The sequence below is a fragment of the Pelodiscus sinensis genome, chromosome 12 (genome assembly GCF_052426305.1).
Source record: "Pelodiscus sinensis isolate ZL-2025 chromosome 12, ASM5242630v1, whole genome shotgun sequence".
NCBI lineage: Eukaryota > Metazoa > Chordata > Testudines > Trionychidae > Pelodiscus > Pelodiscus sinensis.
In genome coordinates this window covers 37,741,280-37,765,493 of record NC_143063.1, presented here as the reverse complement: position 1 = coordinate 37,765,493, position 24,214 = coordinate 37,741,280, and the positions used below count along the sequence as shown (strand labels likewise).

At 40.2% G+C, this 24,214-nt stretch overlaps 1 protein-coding gene across 1 annotated transcript in view; it reads right to left on the bottom strand.

The window, feature by feature from the left end:
• Positions 1–24,214, bottom strand: part of VAT1L (vesicle amine transport 1 like) — a 97,673-nt gene that overhangs the window by 53,861 nt on the left and 19,598 nt on the right. Inside the window, exons 3-6 of the mRNA XM_006122434.5 lie at positions 22,815–23,030; positions 6,114–6,256; positions 2,232–2,335; positions 1,113–1,168 (exon numbers count right to left, since the gene is read on the bottom strand). Coding sequence (XP_006122496.1) covers positions 1,113–1,168; positions 2,232–2,335; positions 6,114–6,256; positions 22,815–23,030 — 519 coding nt within the window. The remainder of the gene's footprint in view (positions 1–1,112; positions 1,169–2,231; positions 2,336–6,113; positions 6,257–22,814; positions 23,031–24,214) is intronic.

Sequence of the window (24,214 nt, the reverse complement as noted above, 5' to 3'; positions counted from 1 at the left end):
GCTAACTGTTGCTTTCTTCAAAACCTATAGGAGCTGTTCTAAACTAGTGGGAGCCAATTTCATTTCCACCAGGGCTGGCTACACTATCCATTGCAAAACATGAACACCAGCTGAACTCTGAGTTTTAAGAAGCTTCAGGGGGTAGCTGAGTTAGTCTGTACAGGATAAACGAAGAGACTGGTAGCACTTTAAAGACCAACAAAACATGTAGATGTTATAGATGAAGGGGTCATCTGCAGAAGTGGACTGTGCCCACGAAAGCACATGATACCATCTACATGTTCTGTTAGTCTTTAAAGTGCTACCAGACCATTTGTTGTTGTTTTTTAAAGTTTATTCTGAGAGTTAAGTACAGGCAGTCCCCGGGTTACATGGATCTGACTTACATCGGATCCCTACTTACAAACGGGGTGAGGCAACCCCGCACTAGCTGCTTCCCCCAGCAGACCAGGGAGACGCGAAGCTAGCGCCCCCGCCAGCAGACCAGGGAGACGCGGAGCGGCTTTTCTCAGCAGACACCTCAGCTTGAGAATAAAGGACTGAGGGAAGTGAGGTGTGGGAGAATAAAACTGAGCTCTGGAGAAATGTTTGGCTAGAGTTTCCCCTACAATATGTACCAGTTCCGACTTACATACAAATTCAACTTAAGAACAAACCTACAGTCCCTATCTTGTACGTAACCCGGGGACTGCCTGTATATTCTCAAATTCACGCCATTGTACTGACAGGCTTTTCAGAGACGTGAAGAACCCATTGGGAGCTCAATTGTATAGTGAAGAGAACATGCTACTGCCAGTCAGAAAACAAACTGATAGTTTAGTTTTATCTAAGATATAAAATGACTTTACACAGATTATTGGCAACTCAAACATTTATTGCATAAAGAGGAGACTCTTGTCTAGCTGTCATAACAAAAGAAAAACATCATGCTCCACTCCATGTAACACTCTTTATTTGCACCAGTGTGTTGTTGTCTATTTGAGTTAGTAAAGAGTGAAATGGAGATAAATTATGTTGGTATTGGTAATGAAATAAGCTGCTAACAGCAACGGATTTCAGTGATAAATGCTAACAAGCGTGGCATTGCAAAACCACAGGAGTACTACACTTACTGATTTTGCAAAGCTAAAGAAGCTTTTTGTTTCCCCAGTAACCATATTGGATGAACCTAGGGGGAAAAAAAAAGAGCACATATATGTTAACATCCCTTAACATGCCAATGAATGAGGCCATTTAATGGTCTGCATTAAAAATAAAACAACAACAAATAAGATTTCTTCTTTGTTTTTTTCCCAAATTGCATAAGGTTTAATGATGCCCTTCCTTTTTATCATTGGTACAGCAATCAAAGAAGTCAAGTTGATAGCATCCTACACATTTCAAGAACAAAAGAAAAAGTCGTTCCTACCAAATGACAGCCAAGTATTCATTATTTCTAAAACCACCAATTCAGCCTCTCAGAAAGATGTTCATAGACAAGGAGACTAGAGAATATTAGGTATTTGGTAGCAAATCCCTTCTTCCCTATTACAGTTTCCTCTCTACCATTATAGTTTAACAGCTAATGATAGCTAGAACCATGTAAACTTCCTCTCTGGCTCTGTCTTCAAAGATATGTAATTTATTTAACTATCCTCTCAGAGTGGCTGGAGGTGTTACTGTTTCATTAGCAGTAAGGTATGTGGCATACAGAATTGTAGGAAAGCTATTCCATTATTAAACATGCTGAGTGGCCAGTGACACAGGCTGAGGCTCTAAAATGTGAGATTTAGAAGTCTGGGTACAGTTTGCACTGCTTGGTGTCAGACCAAATTAAATACTTCCAGAATGGCAGTCTTTCTACAGTTCCATTCATCATACTGTGGTTACTTCTGCCAAACTGTTAGCTTCCTGTGGCTTCTGGAATAAGAGATTCAAAGTCACTCCCCAAACTTATTCCTTCTAGAGGGATATATTTGACCATACAACCAGTTTTGCCTTTCAATATTTTGAAAAAAAACAAACAAACAAAAAAACCACACCTGTTTTTCACAAACTGAATTCTCCTACGTTTTTAGCCTATAAAGAATTCAGCTCCTCGAAAACTCTTGACTAAAAATGATTGTACTGACAAAGTGTAACATGACAGTCATGTATACTCTTCATATTCCCTGGTGAGAATTTAGAAGTTTGGATGATTTAAAGGGTGTTCCCAAGTTTTATTTTAAAACTTGTTTTATGTTTTTACTCACCATATAAAATGTATGTCCCAAGTGGTTTGAGAAGACTGAGGCCTTTTCCAGTATTTTCTCCACACAGGCAATCCAGAACAATATCTACTCCTTCTGCTGAGATTCTAAAACACAAGAGTAGCAAAACTCACACTGCAACAGGAATGAAGACGTCACTTTTTTTAACTGGTCTACTATAGGATTACTGTTTACAGAGCACCCACAGTTTACAATGCATTCTAAAGAGCAACTAGTGATTTTGACACTTCAGTTGCAAAATATACAGCTTGAGCCATTTTAAGAACTTCTAGTTTAACAGAAGTGCTTATCATTCACCTGCTGAAAACCAGGCGTTTCTTCTTGGGAATACAACAATGGAGACACCCAAGATCAATAGTTGCTTTTCAAAAACTTGGCCTAGAATCTCAACCCTGCCGCTCACAATCATGTTAAGTAGTTTCTCACTCGATCTCATTGACATTAATGGGCTATTTGTAGAGTAACTTATTACTAAATGCGAGTAAAGATGTCAGAATCTGACATCAGCTAAATACGTGAAATGGGGAGTGAGTTGCAACAAAACAAGCAAAGTGTTTTGTAAATGATTTCTTAGTTGCACTATTTTTGTGTATTTATTTCTTCTGGAAAAATTAATGAGGAAGAAGAGTATTGTGGTGTGATTAGAAAGCTATAGGTGACACAGATAATTATTGAGGAGTGTGAAGTTTGGCTTAATTGAGATTTGACTGAGATAGTCTATTACAGGATGACAAAAAATATGCATATCTATCTCAGCAGTAGAGTTGTTACCAGACAAAGGAGGGAAATAAGCAGAACATGAGAAGGTAGAAATTATATTAGCAGCTGGATAACCATTCTCAGAGAACAGTTATTAATGGGTCACAGTCATGTTAGAAGGGCATAACAAATGGGGTTACAGAGGGGTCAGTTTTGGGACCAGTTCTGTTCAATATCTTCATTAAAGATTTAGCTAATAGCATAGACAGTATGCCTATTACATTTGTGGATGATACAAAGCTGGGAGGGGTTGCAAGTGGAGGGTAGGGATAGGGTCAAAATTCAAAATCCTTTAGAGGATAGGGTCAAAATTCAAAATGGATTTGGACAAACTGGAAAAATGGTCTGAGGTAAATAGAATGAAGTTTAATAAGGACAAATGCAAAGTTCCCCATTTAGGAAGGAACATGAATCGAAAGGCAGAATGTGGCTATAATTTGTGTAGCAAAGGATTTGAAATATTATGTGGTTCCAGCAAATAACCTTATTTGCAAGCATTTCTGAACTATAGCTCAGTATTCACCGGCCAAAAGAAAATTCTATTTTGTATCTGAAAAAGAATATCATCTGACAATATTCAGAACGTAAGCAAAAGAGAAATACTTTAATATAGCCAATACTTGAATGTGATTTCACATTTCTCTGTACTAAACTAATCCTGTGAGCTCTTGACCCCAGTTTGACTAAAACCTGCTATTCTACTCTATAACCAAGTAAATAACCCTAGTAGTTGCAAATTATTTATCAGTTCTCTTTAATTATACAATTATGCCAACCACTGATACATTATTCTAGGATAATTATACCCTTGGCACTATCAAAGGCATAAGGTACAGTTTCTAATCCCCAAAAGCAACTATTAGCTGTGATGGCCATACCTCTTGAAATTGCCTAACTGCAATTAGACAAAGTCAGAGAACAGGGAAAGCTTTATGACCTATAAAAAAAAAATCTTTCATTTTTCCTCAGAAAACAGAGAGCGAGCGAGCAAATGAGCTCTCAAATGTCTGCCAGAAGCACAATACAAAGAGCCACAAAACATGTGACTTCTTCCCTTAGTAGTGTAACCCTTAAGCACTGCTGATTTGTGTGGGCCAGTAATTTCCCCCAGTGGGTAAAGTAATATCTTCTATTGGACCAGCTTCTGCTGGTGAAAGAGAGACATATTGAGCTACACAGAGTCCTTTTTCAGGTCTGTTCAGCACCATGTAGCTCAAACATGTCTCTTTCACCAAACAGACCTTGGTCCAATAAAAGGTATTACCTCACATACCTTATCTTTCTAATATCCTTGGAATGCCACTGCTACAGCAGTGCATGCAATAGTTTTCTCTATAGTTCGGTGCGTGATGAGCTTTCATTAGTAAACATGATACTCAACGTACCCTTTAAGAATATTATCGGGATAGCAAATTTTTTTTTCTTGTAAGCATCATCCCAGATATTCTTACTGGGAGATTTTGATATAAAACAGGAGCACATGAAGCAGATCAACCACATGCTGCCACCCAAGACATCTCTCTACTAGCGCTGGTCAGGAATTTTCAATCAAAATGTTTTTTTTTCCCCCCCCAATGGAAAATCCACTTTCAATCAATCTACAGGCAATCCCCAGGTTACATGGATCCGACTTACATCAGATTCCTACTTACAAACGGGGTGAGGCAACCCCGCACTAGCTGCTTCCCCCCAGCAGACCAGGGAGACGTGAAGCTAGCACCCCCCCCCCCCCTCCAGCAGACCAGGGAGATGCAGAGCAGCTTTTCTCAGCAGACACCTCAGCTTGAGAATAAAGGACTGAGGGAAGTGAGGCGTGGGAGACTAAAACTGAGCTCTGGAGAAATGTTTGGCTAGAGTTTCCCCTACAATATGTACCAGTTCCAACTTACATTCAAATTCAACTTAAGAACAAACTTATAGTCCCTATCTTGTACGTAAGCCGGGGACTGCCTGTACATTTTCCATTTCCTGATACAAGGCAAAACCAAAATTCCAAATAGAGGAATTTCCCATGGGATGGACATTTTTATTTTCCCACAGCTCTATCCCCTGAATTTCAGTGACACACTCATCACCATGTCGTCATAATCATAACCATAATCATGGCAAACAAAAAGAAAATGAGACATTTTGCAGGTATATTTTACCTTTATTCCAAATGGCCCTTAATCATACATCCCATAGACTGATCATAGGGGAAAATCCATTGGTAATAAGCCACAGTGAAGATTCCAAATTGCTTGTAGCGAACTCCATGTAGCAAAGTTTGTCTCCATTATAACTGGGTTCCACTGTAATAATCCCTTTGGAATACAGTAATGAACACCTACCACCACTGAAAGTGGGGCATTCCAAGGAGATTATCTCTTCCACTGGTAAAGCACAGGAGAAGTCAGTGTCCCATGGGTAAGAGTCAGAGAGTTGTTCTGAACTCTGATGAAAATGTGCTTCAAAATGTTACATGTTGAACAGGGAAAATTTTCTGTGAACATTGCTTCCCCTCCCCCATTTGTTCAGATTAACTCATCAGACCAACCCCCCCAAAATTGCGAAGAAACTGAAGCCTTAGTGACAACTTCAAGAGGCTACAGAATGACTCTAACTTTAAAGCAAACAAACACCATCTACTTACTCGCAATTCTGACACCATGGAACTCAAGATACTAGTGATTCGCACAATACAAGAACCAAGACAGAACTGCACTAGATAATTCCCCCCCAAATTTGAATAAATTGCACCAAATCTACAATAAAAGACTTCATGAACAGCAAAAATTAAAGATGACCAGCCTATAGGAAAATAATAGAGATTAGATTTCCCTCAATTATGTTCTTTGTTCACTTTCATTTAATTCCTTTGGCTTGTGGTAGACATTTAAAAGTGAACATTATCACTAAAGCCTATGCTGATTCTAAAGTAAGAGGGAGATACTCATTTACTATAATTATCTTTTCATTGGGAAGACTGAAAATATCTACACTAAAGGAGTGCGCTTGTTTCAAAACCAACCTGTTTAACCAGTTCTCGTAGATATTCTTAACTAACTGTTTTCTTAGTAATACACTAGCTACTACAAATTCCGATAATCAAAATAAAACCCTTACCTCTTTACTTCTTGGACATAATCTGCATTTCTGTCAAACAGGTGAGTTACTGAATCTTTGATTGCTTCATGTTTGAATGAAGAAGCTGTTCCAAAAACTGTAACACTGGGGATTGTTGAGCAGAGCTGAGCAACAGCTTGACCCTGAAAATATATTGTCATATCAGTTCCAATAACAATCAATAACAAAGTCAGTTATTTGATTTCTTCCTGCCAATTTGCTCATCATACAATAAAATCCAAGCAGGCCTATGCAGTTTTCAAAACTTTCTTATATCAGACAATTCATAGTCACACAATAAATCAGCTGTAAATCCTCACAGATCCAGAAGAAATATTCTTTGGGGATAAAATTAATTTAACAAGTGGTAAATTATACTTGGAAAACTATCACGCATCTCTTTCACAATGGTATTTTGAAGTGAATACAGTTACTACAAAATTTTCACATGAAAAGGACAGCATCCATTTAAAATGACACTTTTGCAAGACAGACATTTACATACTGCTGTTATAGGTTACACCTACAATGATTATTACTGAGGGATTACCAGAAAATATTTCTATTTTTTCCCTCAGTTTGTTTACTATGGGCATTTGTCAGCCTCTTAGGCCAGAGTTTTTCCATGTACATTAGGGAAATCCACAATAATCAGTGGAACTTACGCTCACCTGTATGTGGTACAGCTTTAGGCTTTGAAAGCTTTTAAATACGTTTGTTACTTGTGTCACTATAAGCAGGTGAGCAGTGGACTTCCCATTTACTTCAAATTACCATGAGTGCGCTGAGTAAGAGGTATAGTTTCAGTGAGACTTAGGGTTCCACAGCCCAAATTCTCTTGGGTATTTAGTTTTCTAACTTCAAAGAAAGCATGTCTTTTATATAAAAAGAGACTTTATGTAAAGTTCACTGTGAGTTAGACACCTAAAAACCTTTGATAATCTGGGTACTTATGTCACTGGCACTTATGACATACAAACTGGTACTTATGACATACTAGCGGGATGTCACTGGTTTCTTGCTACAGTCCCTTGCTTCCATTTGGGTGGGTTTCTCACAGAGCAACAAACCAAAAAATGGGTACTAGAATAGGATATGAAATTTTAAGTGCCAGTGTAATAAATGAAATTACTTAACTCATTTATGAAAAGAATTAACATGATTTTAAGTTAATGGTCTCTCTACTAAAGAAAAAAGACTCAGAGCATGCACTAAAGCTTTTCAGAGTTTTTAATATTTTTTCTTCCAAAACTGGTCCTTCAAAAACAATATTTTTAGGAAAAATTAAACGACATTACAGAAATTTCTCATTTTTGTAATAATTTTCTGATTTCTTTTCTTGAGCAGAACATTTTACTGAATTCTTAAAATAAAGATTGTTTATAAAGTTATATTTCTTTCATTTAGAGAAACCACATTTTCTTACAGAAAACTGAGTATTGAGTGAACAAAAACTTTTGAATGTGACTTACAAAAGTTTTATGGAAAAAAAATGCAGAAAGTTTCATGGAAAATGCAAAACAGAAAATTTCAAAATGTTGACTTTTTTTGCAAAATCTTCCCATTTTCAATCTTCTTTCTGCACATATAAAGTATGCTTTTTTCACTACTTATATGCATAATTCATCATGGCAAGGTCTCTGATAACTGCTTAATGTGCAACAGCACCAAAAAAGCTAACAATGTTAGGTAGTCAGAGGGGTAGCCATGTTAGTCTGTAACTTTAAAAACAATGAGTAGTCCTGTAGCACCTTAGAGACCAAGATTTTAGATAAATAGTATCATGAGCTTTTGTGATAAGACAGCAAATATCATAATGCCAATATATAAATCCACGATGCGCCCATAACTTGAATAATGGATTCAATTCTAATCATCTCATTTAAAAAAAAGATACATCAGAAATAGAAATGGTACAGAGAAGGACAACAAAAATTATTAAAGGTATGAAATAGTTGCTATTTAAAGGGAGATTAAAAAAACTGGGACTTCTCAATTTGGAAAGGAAACAACTAAGTGGTAATATGATAGAAGTCTATAAAATCATGAATGGTATAGAGAAAGTGTATGCTAATTAGTCCTTCATATACCACAAGAGCTAGAGGCCATCCAATTAAATTAATAGGCAGCAGGTTTAAAACAAACAGCAGGAAGAACTGCTTTACACAATGTAGTCAAGTTATGGCACTTGTTGCCATGGAATATTGTGAAGAGCAAAATAATAACTTGCTTTAAAAAAGAATTAGATACATTTGTGGAGGATAGGCCCAGCAATGGCTATTAGTCAAGATTTGTTTCTGTACTTAGATCTCTTCAATCAGCCACGAGTTCACCCATCTTCTAGATACCCTTTATGGTCACTTATGTCACCAAAGGACATGACAGAATCTGCTTGGCATAATGAGTAGTCAGCAACAACATTCATTAATCACTGCCTCATCACCCACCTAAACATCTACCCACTGGCTGCGTCTAGACTGGCAAGTTTTTCCACAAACAGCCGCTTTTGCGGAAAAACTTGCCAGCTGTCTACCCTGGCTGCTTGAATTTGCACAAGAACACTGATGATCTAATGTAAGATTGTTAGTGTTCTTGCGCAAATACTATGCTGCTCCCGCTCGGGAAAAAGCCCTCTTGCGCAAATTCTTTTGCTCAAGAGGGCCAGTGTAGACAGGTAAAAACTGTTTTGCGCAAAAAAGCCCCGATTGGCGAAAATGGCCATCGGGGATATCGGGGCTTTTTTGCGCAAAACCGCGTCTAGATTGGCATGCATGATTTTCCGCAAAAGCATCCGTGACAATCTAGACGCTCTTTTCCGCAAATGTTTTTAACGGAAAAACTTTTCCATTAAAAGCATTTGCGGAAAATCATGCCAGTCTAGACGCAGCCACTATGTTTTAACCTGCCAAGACTCCTGCAGTCATCCTTGAACCATTTTTGGACAGGACAGGGCAACCATCAACTTCAGATGAGGTTGCATGTGTGTGATGAATGCCCATTGGCTTACTCTGACAAGAGAGGAGGGGTTTACTGGCTTTTCACTAGGCTGATGATGCTATCAAATGGCTGGGAACACTCCACATCTTCTGAAGAACCCAGATGGTCAGGGATGTAACCCTACACTCTGAGTGCCCCTAAGCTTCTGATTGTCAGACCTGGGATTGAACAACAGGGGATGGATCACTGATGATTGACCTGTTCTTTTTGTCCCCTCTGAAGCATCTGACGTTCTCCTCTGTCAAAAGACAGGACTAGATGGACCAGTGATCAGACCTAGCATTTCCATTCTTATGTTCACCATTATTCATCTTATTAAGGCTGCAGTCAAACTATAGAACAGTAACTTTCTCCCTCTCAGTTTCACCATTTCCATTTTAAGGTAGAACTGACAACAATGGGATCAACCTAATCTGATAAATGGTATTATGTGACTACAGTACAATGAAAAACACATGCTTTCAGACGTGTACTTGAGCTTGGAGATTTTAGACAATCGTTTCCCTAATTTTTTGTCTCTAAAAAGCAAATTTTCATTCTCTCTGATTATCACTACAAGTCCTTCCATAGAAACACCATAAGTAATGTTTACAATCCTCTTTGGCATTATTCCTTTGGAACAAAATTTTGGCACATGCAACATGACAATAAATACCATGCTGAAAAGGAACTGGATTAGCCACACTCTGCTACTTGTAGTTGACATCATTTATCAGGAGGGGCATAGCCTAAGAGTTCTAGAGAGCACCGATTTTATTAAGAATAGTCAGGACCAGCCCACAACATTTTGGCACCTGAGTCAGGGAGCTCAAATGACGACCCCATGCCCCCTCGCTTGAGCCAAAACTTAGAAAGGTCTCAATTCTACCTTCTTTCAGTTCTACTCCTCTCATGGTACTGCTGCTCTGCTACCTACATATGCACCAGCAGCAGACACAATTTTCTACACTCTGGCACTCTGGGTCCTAGTGGCACCCCCCCTCCCACCCCCCCCCCCCCCCCCCGCCCCAGTCTGGCACCTGAGGCGGCCACTTCAATTCACCTCATGGTAGGGCTAGCCCTAAGTATAATCTGGGAGCATAGCCTTAAAGATTTTGAAAATGTTTGGAAACAGCTTAGGCTAATCATGTACATTTCTCCTCTAGGGAAAGTTCTGCAGCATGTTATGCCTACCTTTAAAATAAGATCTATGGTAGATTGTAAACATTTGATCTTGATACACAGCTACGGTAGTTTGGTCTCACTATATCAGGGTTTTGTAGCACTAGTGAGAAAGTGGGAGGCATAGAAAATGCTCTATCTGGTCCAGTGTGCCTACAATAGCCACAGCGTCTTGCTGTGCTTACAATAGGAGATAAGTATGAGCGTGTATGACGAAGATTGCATACTTGAATGTGACTACCCTACTTGCTTTATTAATAACATAACACTACGCTTTAGGATTGGATGCCTGTTAAATGAGGGATCAGAAAAGACTTTGAATGATATTTCACAGTTGAGTTTAGTTTTGTGTCATTTTCTCAAATGTCTTTTTAGGATAATTTTGCCATTTTTAAGGTAGTTTTGCAATTTTACAGCAGAGAGGTTGAGCTATGTAGTGCTTTTTAAGATGATCCAGCAGAAAGTATGAAATATCTTGCAGGATTTTGAACCTGTCACATTGATTAAGTTTTTCTGAACTATGAAATACAATTGCAACCACTGCTTCATGATCAAGTTCACGATATGACTGTCTGAATATAACAAAGAAAAGTCACATTGCTCTTCTGTTGAAGGTGAAACAAGGAGCAAGTGCGGTACAAAATGAATCCAGATTCTCCTACCACTTCAAATGAGACTTATTTAATAGTTATTCTTGATCTAATTGAAAACAAGAGCTGGCTGGAAAAATTATTTTTTTGTCAGTTTGTTGATTCCTCACAATCAAAACGTTCTTTGGAGACAGCTAATAAGTTCCTCTGAAACCTAGGCTGCTGGCTCCCAAGCTCTGGGGCTTTTTGCTCTTTTATGGCTCCTTAAGCATCCAGACTCCTGGCTCCCTTGCATCCTACCTGGCGGAGTTTGTTTTGAAGTTATCTACATGAGCATTTTCCATTGTAATTTCCATTTCACAGGGAATTTTAAAATTTGTTTGTTTTGTTTTCAAAAGGCACAAAACCAGAAGTTTGAAGTCCTGAAATATGCTGTGAAATTGAAGTACTGTTTTCCACACAGTATCACTGAAAGCGGAATAGTTAGGCTAGAAGCAGAGCTCTGCAAAACTTTCATATCAAGACCAGCTTTTGCATGATTTAATTACAATCTCGATCTAGGTCAGGGGAGATGTTTGTAATCAGTTGTGCCAAGTTTTGGGTGAATGCATTCTGTATGATTATATATATTTAGGAGGAGTTTTTAAACAGACAGATGGACAAACAGACTCTTCCAAATATATAGTAGATTCCATATCTTGCTTGTGAATGATAGAGGGAGTGAAAACAAATTAACGACCCTGTCTTGCAAGGCCTCTGCATGTAGGGCTTCTATTGAAACCAAAGAGCTCATAAAATACACAGGATACCTTGCATATTAAAGTACAGATCTTGCAAGTAGTTCCTTGTCAATGGAAGCTCCTATGCTTGGGCAGAATTTCACTGAAGTTAACAGAGTTGCATGTGGGTGCAGAAGTTTGCTTGTGGGGAGCGCTTTGCTGGTTCTGTGCTTTAAATGGACTGAGTTTTACATTGCTAGTCACAGCAGGCTTTAAATGCTCTGGATTAACAAAAAAAAATTTGAACTTTCTTGAGGTTGGAGGACGGTGATAATGCATCAAAACAGAGTTGCAAGACATTTGGAATAGAATATGGAGTTATCCCTACATTTAGTTAAAACAGATGCACAGAAGACACATTTATAAGCCACATTCAGCCTGATTGCACCTGTGTCACCTCACTGAGACTTGGAGGCAAGAACCGGCTTTGTGGTTTGAATGATGATGTCTGGCTTAATTTAGCAAACCCTCACTATATTTCCAGCCAAAGGCTGGCATTTGTAAACTGCCTGCTTGGTTAATAAGATCATCCATGGATAAACACATTCTTGTTTATTCCAACCAGAGCTCCGGGTGACATGATATGTAAATATCAGCAATCAATGCTTTTATTTACACTAGGCTAACTAGATAATCCTGAGAGCCTTGGCATCCTCCCTCAAAACGATCAATGTAATTTTCATTGGAACTCCTCGCAATGATGTTTTCTAGGAAAGGACATGATTTCTACTTATACTGTTGTCTGAGGAACTGTATAAATAGAAAGCAAAAGATAGCACCGGCCTCAAAGAGCTTACAAATGACAGTGTGGGAAAGTGTAGGAGAAACAGAGGGTGAAATCCAAACATAGAATGATTACATGACATGCCCGAGGGCCCCGGGGAAAGGGGTGTGTGTATGTCCCCACACAGAATGGGGCCTTGGACAGAAGGGGCAGGACCGGGACAGTTAGCCTTCAGCGCCACTCAAATTGCAGTGCTGCCCCCCGGGACTTCAGCACCACGCGAGCAGCACACTGGTGGCAATTCAAAGGGTCTCAGCTGCCGCCATTGCCACAGTAGCAGTGGCTGGAAGCCCCAGGCCCCTTTGAATTGCCAGGCCCTAGGACAATTGCCCCCTTTACTCCGCTCCCCCTTTTGGCAGGCCTGGACATTCCTTAATGTAACACAGGAAGCTGGAACTGAACCCAGAAATGCTGAATCCCAGCCCAGCATCTCAAAGCAGAGGCCAGCTTTTCTTTCTGTCGTCAGCCATTTTTGCTTAAAAGGGAATTCCTCGACCCTCCAATATCAAAGGGAACCCAATTCTTTTACTAGTTTTCCCACTCACTTCCACCAATATTTGAATACAATTTTAATCCCTGCTCTGTAAGAAAATTACACCATTATCTTATAGTGGAAACCGGATCTCCTTTTGGTACCATTCTCTTTGTAGCCTCACTTCTACTGTGGGACTGGTTTCATTTGGTGCCAGTTTTCATTTTGATGCATCCTAACCAGACTGGGACAGTATGAATCACCATCATCTAAGTAGATATTTTGTGCAGGACACTAGAATAATAAGAGTCAGAATTTTACTTCACTATATTAGTTTTCTGTATACAGTCCCTCTAACCTGAGAGGAAAGGGAAGGATAAATGTTCCCTAAATCATAAACACTGAATATTGAAATGGTTAAACTATTATAGTAGAAAGCCACTTAATACAAGGCATATACAGGATATAAAATTTCCCAGGGTTTCACATTTCCAAAAGAGCACCAGGCCAAGAAGAAATTATGTGTGCAAAACCAGCTGCAGATTGGGTGGTGCACCCATTATAGATAAAAGCCGGACCTAAATCTCAGACTACATCATCCCTCTGGAACGCGCAGGATGTTTAAAGTCCAAATGACTGCGGCTGCGCAGAGCCCGGGCACAAGTGTGGCTCCCCTCCTGCAGGCTGGCCAGCTCGCCTGCGCTGCACTCTACTTTCCCCCCCGCTGGCAGCAGGTATGTGCAATTACCTTAAAGTAGCATATATAACCCGTGGATGCGTACAACCGTGGGTTATCTAAAACTTTTTTTATTCATTCAAGAAAAACTGCAGATTATGCACGGGTGTGGGTTATATATGCTAATTTACAGTACTTATATAGTGGGCTGAATCAACTATCCTAAAGAGTCTGGAGGCATTCTAAGAAGGACTGCAGTGTAAATTTATCTTATCCCCCCCACTCCTCCATTCTCAGAACAATGGACCTCAATTTAACATCTCTTTTCAGAGAAAATGTAATTAACAGATACATCTGTGACACTCACCTACCAAAGCACAGGGCCAGATCCTGTTACGAGGCAAGACCCTTACATACTGTTTCCCAATGAAGTCAAGTACCTATAGACTCATACTCAACTAAAGATATGTAGAATTTGGTTGTATGCCAAAACAGTGCTATGGCTATGCAAATCTTTCTTAAATCTCCTTTCTAATCCCTTAAAAAATTGAGTTACCTTTCAACACAGTTCAGATTAAGAGTTCACACATTTTAATTACAAATACCTAAGAGTCCAGTCCTGGGCCCCTTGCAGAACCTGAGTAAATTGGATGTATGTGAAGGACTTCTGGAGATAACAAGTGGTGCTAATTTGAAACTAACCCTGACGACTAACTGCTGCACAGTTGAGGATGCACCACATACAGTCTGTCTCTTGCTTGCTAGGATAGTTCCGGTGGAAAGAACAACTTTGTAGTGGATGCAGACCCAAAAGGTTTTCCAAAATATTGCCTGCTCTTTGTACACCAGGACCACATCAATGGCTCCACTGCTGCATAGTCGTCTTTCTGTGCCCTGGAAGTTGTGGGGGTGGGGAGGCAGGCAGGATTTTACAAGAAGAAATCACTTGCACTGCTACACCAGTCTAGCACTCATGTGATTACACCTGGATGACTTTAATACTGCCCACAGAAAAACCATTTCAACAAAAGAAGACCAAACCCACCAGTCACTCTCTTCCCCCCCCCCCCCCCATAGCATTTTTAGTATTTGGAAATACATTTCCAAGCACAACTACAAAACAGGATCTTGCTTTCTGAATCTGAGAAAATAAACCATAAAAATCCATGTCTCGTTTGGCACCTAATTTTACCGTGAATAAGATTTAGCAGCCTGTGGATAAAGTGATCAGCTATTACATTGAAATAATCAATATTGTACTGTTTCAAGAAAATATTCATCACATCTTATTTCCAAAACCTGTAATTTAGGGTACTGTTCATCATGCAGAACTACACAGTAAGAGTCTTCACAGAAATAAATGACTCAGATTGTAATGCTTCTATGGAAATATGAGGAATCTCTCAAAATATTGTATGTGGCATATAAGCAAGTTTCGAAGTCTGTTTGATGTTTAATTTACATGAACATCATCAATATGTTGGCTCCCTACAAAGTGAATATAAACAGAAATATTTTGCGAGAATGTTTTAATTTCCAGTTAAAAAGCCTGAGTGTTTTAAAGTTCATCCATTCACCTGCAGAGTTGGAAACCTGTCGTATTTTGCTAATCAAATAGGAGAACAAAAAAAGTGAAATTTAAGAGACAAACTGAAATTGACCAGTTTGGTTCCATTGTTTATGAATGTAATTCAATTTAGAGAAAAAAAACCCGTACTTGATGAAAAATAAATTATATTTTAAGTAAGTTTATTTTAACAATCCTAAAGTGTTACTGGGAGCACAGAAAAGTTGGATTTAAAAAAACAAGATAAAAAAAAGTCTATCTTGACATCTTCCCTTTTCATCAAAATGGGCCATATCTGCAGTTTGTATAAGCTGGCACAGTTACATTGACTTGCTAACTTGCCCTACTGTTAAAATACCTTTCGCAAAGTATCTGTGTATGAAATGTGTTTATTTGATAATATATGAATTGAGTCAAGCTTTAAAGCCTGAGTGAATAAACCATCAAAAAAGAAAGGCACTGCACAGTACAGCTAATACCATAGAAAGAGCAGCATCAAAAAGAAATTATCTTTTTCATTAATCTCTTTTGTCAAGTCTAGAAATGCTGCTCATTTAAAAAAAAAAATCAAGTTCAACCTTGCATATGTAGCCACCACTGGACAGATTTAAACCTGGGACCTCTGCAGTAAAGTATAGGAGCTTCTACCCTGTGAACTATAAGCCAGCTGGCTCCCAGCCCATGCTGTAAAGGTCTCTTGATCGTAGCTGTTGCATTGCTCAGCAACCACACTAGGTGTGTGGGTTACACATAGGTTGAAATTCTCTTATCTGGCACACTCTGGTGCAGCAACCCCCCTGGACCAGCCTGATTTTAGTTAGTTGGATGTCCACTTTTGATCGGTGTGACCAAGTTTCCCATGGTCCTATGAGGTTTGCTTACCACCACCAGTCCTGACTCCCAGAGTTCCATGCTGTTGTTTAGCTCTAATTTACCCCTAAATGTCTTTTCAGAGACCAGTAAGCAGTGGAAGTGTTGGTAATGCTGCTAGACAATAATTGTCCTCCTGTGGTTTGATAAATTCTCTGGTTTGGCACTGGTCAGGTCCCCATGGTGCCATATTAGAGAGGTTCAACCTGTACTAGATACCTGTGCGGGACTGAAAGTGGATAAAACCTATTATTCATGATCAGATTTCCTCCGCTCCCTCTTCCAGAATATTCCTATTAAAAGGTAGAGTTGAAGCAACACCTATATTCAGAATATGTTATGGGATCCACGTGCTCAACACACTGAATAGGACGACTTCGGGTAAGCGTTGTATAATATCCTCTCAGCTTCTAGCATGAGATATCGGAGGTTCAAGGAGATATCAACCTACACAATAACCCGCTTCCTGAAGGTGTCATTTTCTAATTAGAACTGGGAAATTGGAAGCCAGAAGAAAAAGCGAACGTTGCTGAGTAATAAAACGGAATAGAAGTTCAAGCACTTGAACAGGTTTGAGATAGAAGTCTGATTTTAGTTACACCAGTACAAAGAAGTCTGATTTTAGTTACACCAGTACAAAGTTTTTTGATCAAAAATACAAACCATTGAAGTCCAAATCTCATTTGGCAACTAATTTTACCTTAAATAGGACTTCATTGAGAGATAATGGCCTCGTTTTACCCCAAAGCAGGCCTATTTTTGAGTACAAATTTGCAAAATGACCCCCAAAATTAGTCAGTTGTTGAATTTGAATAAAAGCATGTAAATCAGCACTGCTCTATTAACAAGGCAGCTACACCAATTTACTCGAGCTCAGGGTGAGAAAAAAAATTCAAGTCCCTATGGCTAGGTTTACACTAGGGGATAAGTTCAAATTAAGATACACAACTCCAGCTATGTTAATTGTGTAGCTTGAGTCAAAGTATCTTAAAAATCGAATTTTGGAACCATCTACACTACAGGAGGTCAACGGAAGCACACTCTCCCTTTGACTTCTCTTACTCCTTGTAGTAGCGGGACTACTAGTGTCAATGGGGGTGCTCCTCTCCATTTGAATTAGCGTGTCTTCAGTAGACCCACTAATTCGAACCCCGAAAGATCGGCAGCTAAGATTTTCTCTGTAGTGTAGACATGGCCTATATGACAAGACACAAATAATAAGGGCTGCCTGCTTTTTACATGGTTCAGCAGAGGATTTAAGCAAGGGACTTGTCCTCTGGGAAGGCATGGCTGAGAAGAGCTTTTTCTGTGGCCTCTAGGGACTACCGCCTGCTACAGCCAGGGGATTTGCTTTGTTTTGTGTTACTTCCTGAGTTTGTGTGTTTGAATAAACTGTGCACTGAGGCAAGGGACTGACAAACTTTTGAATTGGCACTCACTGGTCCTTACCCAGGCTGGAGACAGAGCCTGCTTCCTCTCACTGTAATTAAAGTTTTCCATTTCTTCATGACTATGTTGCACAATTTCTGTTTAGAAATATATACAAACTACTCACATTTGCCATATCCTGCTCATTCTGCTTCTCTCTTCTTTAGAAAGGAATCCCCCCATTCCCTCCCCCAAAAAGCTTGCAGATTTGTACTCAAGTTATGGAGGAGAAGTTATCAAGAACTAAACCAAATTGTTGCTCAGTTAGATCGGTTTGTTAGGCAAACGTGTGCTGAAATGTCTTCTAATTAAAATAAAGACTACCTAACAGTCCTGTCATTATGACCTAAAAGAGCTGTCCTATCAATTTAATTCTTCAAGTTCAAATATATGAGCTTGCATCTGGAACCTACTCATGCTGCTTGCATTTCCTCTGATATTGAACCTCAAAGTGAAGGTCAAACATCACAGCTCTAGGATCGCAATCAATGCCGCTGCATGAGCATAAGTTTAATTTTAGCTCATATGAAACAAATTAAGTGCGAAAGTATTCCTAAAAGAATCTGGAGGTTAAGTCACAAAGTGGTGCAATTTACACGTAGAGGGCTCTCAGGAGGAGTGCAAAACATGGGCAACACATATGTAGGAAATAGAATGGGAGGATAAAAACCCAGAAAAATAAGACTATGGGGTAAAAGGAAGGAGAGCCCTAACCAGTTTCCTTCTCTTCCTCCCTCCCCTCAGCCTCCTTATATTCAAGTTATACTAGTTTTGTATATTTACTGGATGCCAAATTATGGCCAATAACACTCTGTCACCACTAATACTGTCCTAGTCCTGAGCTTAGCAGGAGACCCTGTGGAAATACATGCTTTTTTAAAAGCTGTCTCACAGCCCCATGCAGGTCATTACCAGATTCCTTTTCCAGGTCTCTATGAGTCTCTTCTTCCTGAATTCTCTGCAAGTAAGTTTCAGGCTGGCAGGGACGGTCCTGTGCCTAGGGATGTAAGCGACTAGTGAACTATTCGATAAGTACATGCTTATCGGATAGTCCACTCAACTAGTCCCTCTGATACAGAGGCAGCAGGGGGAGGGGGGAAGGGAGCTGGGCCAGGAAGAGCGCAGTTTAAACACCAGTTCCCCTCAGCACGTCTCTGGAAAGGTGGGGGAAGGACAGGGGTGCAGCAGGGAACTGGTGGCGCTGCTGCCTCTGAAATGTAGCAAAAGCGGGGCTCTTGCTACATTTCAAAAGCAGAAGCACGTGGGAGCAGGAGAGGAGTGGGGGATTCAAACAGTCCCCCGCTGGCCCCGTGCTCCCTGCTTTTGAAATGTAGCAAGAGCCGGCAGGGCTCTTGCTAAATTTCAAAGGCGGATGTGCCTTTACCGACTAACCTATTGTTTGATGCACATATCGTCGACTATTTGATTAATCAATCTAAATTTACCATCCTTACCTGTGCCCAGAGAAAACAAAGGATTGGCCTGAGGCATGAATGCCCAGCGGTTGAGTCAGGTCTCTCTTTTCAAAAGGCCAGGAGGGAAGATGGGGAAAAAACAACAACCCTCCTGCTAATAGGACTGAACCCTACTCCATTGTAATCAGTGAGTTTTGTTATTGATTTTAGTGGGAGCAGGATCATGCCCAACAGGAAGGATCCCCATCCAGTTGTGGGCAGCCACAACAGAACATACCAGCTGTTCCCTCTTCCCTGACCTCTGAGGAGGGCAGCATGGATTTCTTAGTCTCTGTAGAGAACAGAATCAACTGAGAGAATGTGGAGAACAGGGAGAAAGGAGGGGAGAGCAAATGGGCTGTAAACTGGAGCAGGTGCCGCATTAAGAAGATGCGCAGTGTCTAATTCAGCAAGGCTTTTAAACACTTGCCTACCTTTGGACTCATGAGTAGTCCCCTTGTATTCAATAGGGTTTCTCGTGTGCTAATAGCTAGGCACCTAACCAAGTACCTTAATGAATGGGGGACTAAAACAGGACAAATGACAAACCTTCTCCTTCAATAACTTGCAAAGCAATGAAGAGACGTTATCATGACTGATCATTTCACAACAGGCCCAATCCACACAGTTATTTCCTGGCCCCTCCCCCGCAAGGACTTTTCACTCGTTAACCAGACAGCAGCCTGGAGCCAGCTTTTTCCAGGTTTGCTAATCACAAACCTCACCCCTAACTCTGCCCAGACTAGCAGCAAGCTGAAGTCTCTCAACAAACAAAAACTCAGAACCAACATTCTACATTTGTCCCACTTCCCCTTTAGGAGTTGCTACTTGGGTGGGAGTTTCATTTTTCAATGCTCACACATAATTTAGACAGAGTAAAAAAAAAAAAAAAAAAAGTCTCTCATGCCTATGAAAAGCTAGCAGGCAAGCAGCTCTCTTCCAACCCATGTCCTAAATTCTTCCCATGATATAGGAATAGTCAATTATATACTGCCCTCCTTACCAACATGCATCTTGATTAGATGAGAGGAGATTGTGCTGCCCTGTTCTGTGCTACAGGCTTAGTAACCTAAGATTTTTCAGGACACCAGATTTTACCTTGAGACCACTCGTCGTCTCTCAGTACATGCCTGTCTGCCCCAGAACTCCTGGAATTGGGGTTACCTGGTCCCCAATCCTCTGCCCCTTCTGACTTTAAAGAGACAGTATAATCACAGTGAGCATATCTCCAAACAGATATTAGCAGAAGGACAGCTGCTATACAGAACATCATAAGAATTTCTTTAAAAACAAAAACAGACAAATACATGCACAGAGTTCAGTGGGAGTTTTCTTTGGCTCAGGTCTAGGAAAGGACTGCAAGATTTGCACCAGAGAGAAATCCAAAAACAAAGAGGCAATAATTTAACAAGCAACAAGTTGTCTTACATAAAATGCCTGAAGTAACTAGAATAATGAACTAGCTCTGCATAAAGAAACAACTGTAAAGTTCTTGTACCGTGGGGCATCTATTGTCTCATTAAATTATTCAGGAATGTCTATGACATTTAGAAACCAACTAGCCAATCTTTCTACTTGCTGTCAATGTTAATGAGCTTTGAATCTATTAATACAAGACCACAGAAAATATATTTTCAAAAAGTGATCCGACTGCTAATTTCCCTGTATTATCAAACGAGGAACTTCCTGGGAATCATTTGCTCAGTATATACTGTCACATTTTCAGTAGTTTAAAAAACAGAGTATTAGTACTGGGCCCAATAACATAAGATAGTTCTGGGTCTGTCAGCACGTTCACTGTAAGACTCAGTTTCAGTTAGCGAGGTGGAAAAAACACCACTAACTTCCACAGAAATATTTTACCTGTAAGGTCTGGGGAGACAACATGGTCGAGATATAGGACTGGAAGTGAGGCTTGCTGACAATTTTGGGCTGTAATCCTCCATGCCCTATCACCAACGGAGCTGCTGGCTACAAGTGGAATGCACAATACAGCACCTGTGGAGACATACTAACCAAAGCCCTTCTCTATAGGCCAGGTCACTGTGGAAATCACTGTGTGCCTTGGAAGTGCAGTATTTCCTGGAGCGCCCACTGGCTCAGAGCAGATCTTGAAAATCATGCTTCATCTTTGGCCTCCCTGCCTGGGAATTTCACCAGAGTGGGCAGAGCAGGGGATGGATCCCTTATTTCCCCTCATAATAGCTAGTCAGCAGCTTCTTTGCCCTCAGTCCTCCAGAGACAGACCCAGAGGAAGCTGGGGAGAGCATTGAGCAACTGTCTGGAGAAGTCTCAGAGAAGCAGCCACCTACCTAAACAGCAACAGACATGCAGAGAAGGAACCCAGCATGCAGACTATATATACGGGAAAAGAAGCTTGGTGTGAGGAACAATGGAGAGTTAATGGAGTAAGGGGGAGAGAAAGACTGATGGAGAGGGGATGAAGACGGCAAAGAGGAAATGGAGAACTGATGGAATGCAGCAGGGAGGATTTATATGTATTTGTGTTGGTGTAACTGATGAGTGGAGGAAAAGAGAATGGATCTGTTGTTTTAGAGGGACCACACTTAGTGATTCTGTGCAAATTTGCATATTAATTTACACAGAAACGTCCACATGGAAATTCCTTTCAGGCTTTTTGCTGAGCCCCAGTAGGCAGCTCTGGTTCTGTTTGCTCCCTCACTCTGTACGTTCCACTGCCTCAAATGAAAAACGGAGCCATAAGTTATTACAGTGACAGCAAAGTGAATCGTTTCCCTTCATATGGGGCCCCACATTATTTTAACAGTTCCAAATTCCACACTAAAGATTAATATTAAACAAAGTAGGCCATAATTCCCTAGTCTGTACTGCACTGAACTGTAATAAGATTATAAATTCCAATCATTTACTGGATTATTCCAAGAGGGTTGTTCATTGCAAGCAGGATTATTTTTGGCTACAAATATTTGGTATAGAGAGCTGATGAATTTATTCCTTTAATTACAGCCTATCTTTTAAAAGGCTCTGGAAGAAGAGGTAAGGGCATAAAAATCAAGAATAAGGTATTTGATGGCTGTCAGCTAGTAGAAAAGTATGGAATATTAATTAGAATAAATGAGACAATTTTTCAGGAAAAAAGGGAGAAGCTCCAGTTGAGAAGGCAGAAATCTACTGCAGTTCTTAAGTGGATAAACTATGTTGGGGAAGGCCACTTCGTTTAAAGATACAAAAACTCTACAGTCTACCTTAATGTTAAACACATGCTTAGGTACTTTCCTGTTTCAGAGCCTACATGATTTATAATATGAACCTGCTAACTCCTCTGCTAGTTGGCTAGTGTCCTGTACCTCTGATTCCATCAAGGTCAAGCAATGTGTAATTTGCTGCAAGTGCCAGGCTACAACACACATAGCCTTGTCTTTTGTATATTATTGACTTCAGGCTTGGCCTTAAGTTTTTCCCTTGTTGCAGAAGATACAGAATCCCCTTTCCAGGTTGTGCGCAGAAGCACAGAGACTGTTCCATGAATATCATCTGCCCCCTGAACACAGATTCACAGACAAAATCTCTATCCCATAATCACTGAATCCAATCAGAGAATCATAGGATTGGATGGGACCCTGAGAGGTCATCTAGTCCAGTCCCCCGCATTCCCACTCATGGCAATTTCAATAATCAATACCTGCTCTTTGAAGTGGGAAGGCAGAATTCATTGTTTCTTTTAAGTTTACCGAGATAGCCAAATAAGAGGCAGAGACCTCCTATGTAATAAATGCTTGGATACGTTTAACTTTATATAGATGAGAAACCGGATATAAACCTTCCCAACACATGGGCAAGTTTAGATCTGAAACTTCAAGACCCAGGCCTCTTGAGTTTTAACATATATCACATCCTTTCAGCTACTCACAGGACAAGAAGAGTTAAATGTACCAACTTACCACACCACCCCCTGCAGAGTGAACCAGCACAGACATGCCTTCTCTTAGGTTGGCCACTTCAAAGAGCATCATGTAGGCAGTTACAAAGTTCATAGGAAAGGCAGCAGCTTCAGAAAAACTCATGTCATCAGGAATCTTGTAGACAAATTCTACTGGGGTACATACTACTTCAGCCCATGCGTTATAATTTACGAAAGCCATGACTCTGTCGCCAATCTGTAATAATAGAGAAAATGGTATTGGGATTATTAGAACAATAAGCATGCACATCAGAATAGTTGCAATATGCTATAAATATGAATAACTATATTACAATTTAAGTGACATGACTAGAGGTTCTCCCACCAGACTCCATGGATAACAGACTACCCCCAAATCTGCTTCTGACACAATGATTAGGAAGCAGCAATGCTTGTTGCAGCCCAGTCTTGAGCTTATTAGGTTTTCCAGAGGCTTTCATATAACTTTTACACAGAAAAACAGCTTCAGCTCTTTCTTTGTTGCTTTGTTTCTTTGGTGAAAATGTGTTTGTAGGCAACACTAATACTAGAAGGATGAAACTACAAAGTGATATCAAAAGATCTGAGTAGTGGGGTGCCCAAGCTGTGAGAAGAGCTTTGCTACTAATGAAGGCAAGTTTTGCCTGGAGACGCAAGACTAGGACAACAGAAACACCAAATGAATGGACTTGACTAAATAACATCTGAAAGGGTGTTTATTTTCACCTTGCCTTTCTAACCTTAAGAGTTTTTCACAAGCTGCTTGTCTGAGCAATACATTTGCTGCAAGGTAGCTGTGGACATAGGAATGGGAGGCCTATTTTAAGAAATAAACCACCATATTAAAAGTTTGAGAACCAGTGAATTATATTTTTATTTTAATGCTCGCATTACCTGTTTACTTTGGAGTTATATTACTCTAAGACTACGTCTTCACTCCATGGAAGATTGACGCTGCTGCAATTAATCTTCTGGAGTTTGATTTAGTGAGTCTAGTTAAGACTGGCGAAATCCAATTCAGAGGGCACCCCCACCAGTGGCTGGTACTCCTGCTCCTGGTGAGGAGTAAGGGAAGCCGATGGGAGCATTTGTTCCTGTTGGCCTCCTGCTTTGGGTATGCTGCCAACCTCGGCTTAATTGAGCTGCCCAGTCTAGTGTAGACATGACCTAAGCAGATATTTAAACTGCCTTTGTCTGCTGGAGATAAACAATATGTGCCAAGGCCCTCAACTACTGGGGCTACATTCTGCTCTGAACTACATCCATGTATTTCCAGAGTGATTCCCCTGAAGTGTGTACAACAACTATGGCTATGTGTAGGCTGCAGGGTTACATAAAAAAGAGACACACAAATTGTGGTTCGCAATTTGTGTATCTTTTTCTGCCCCTCCCCCCTTTTTA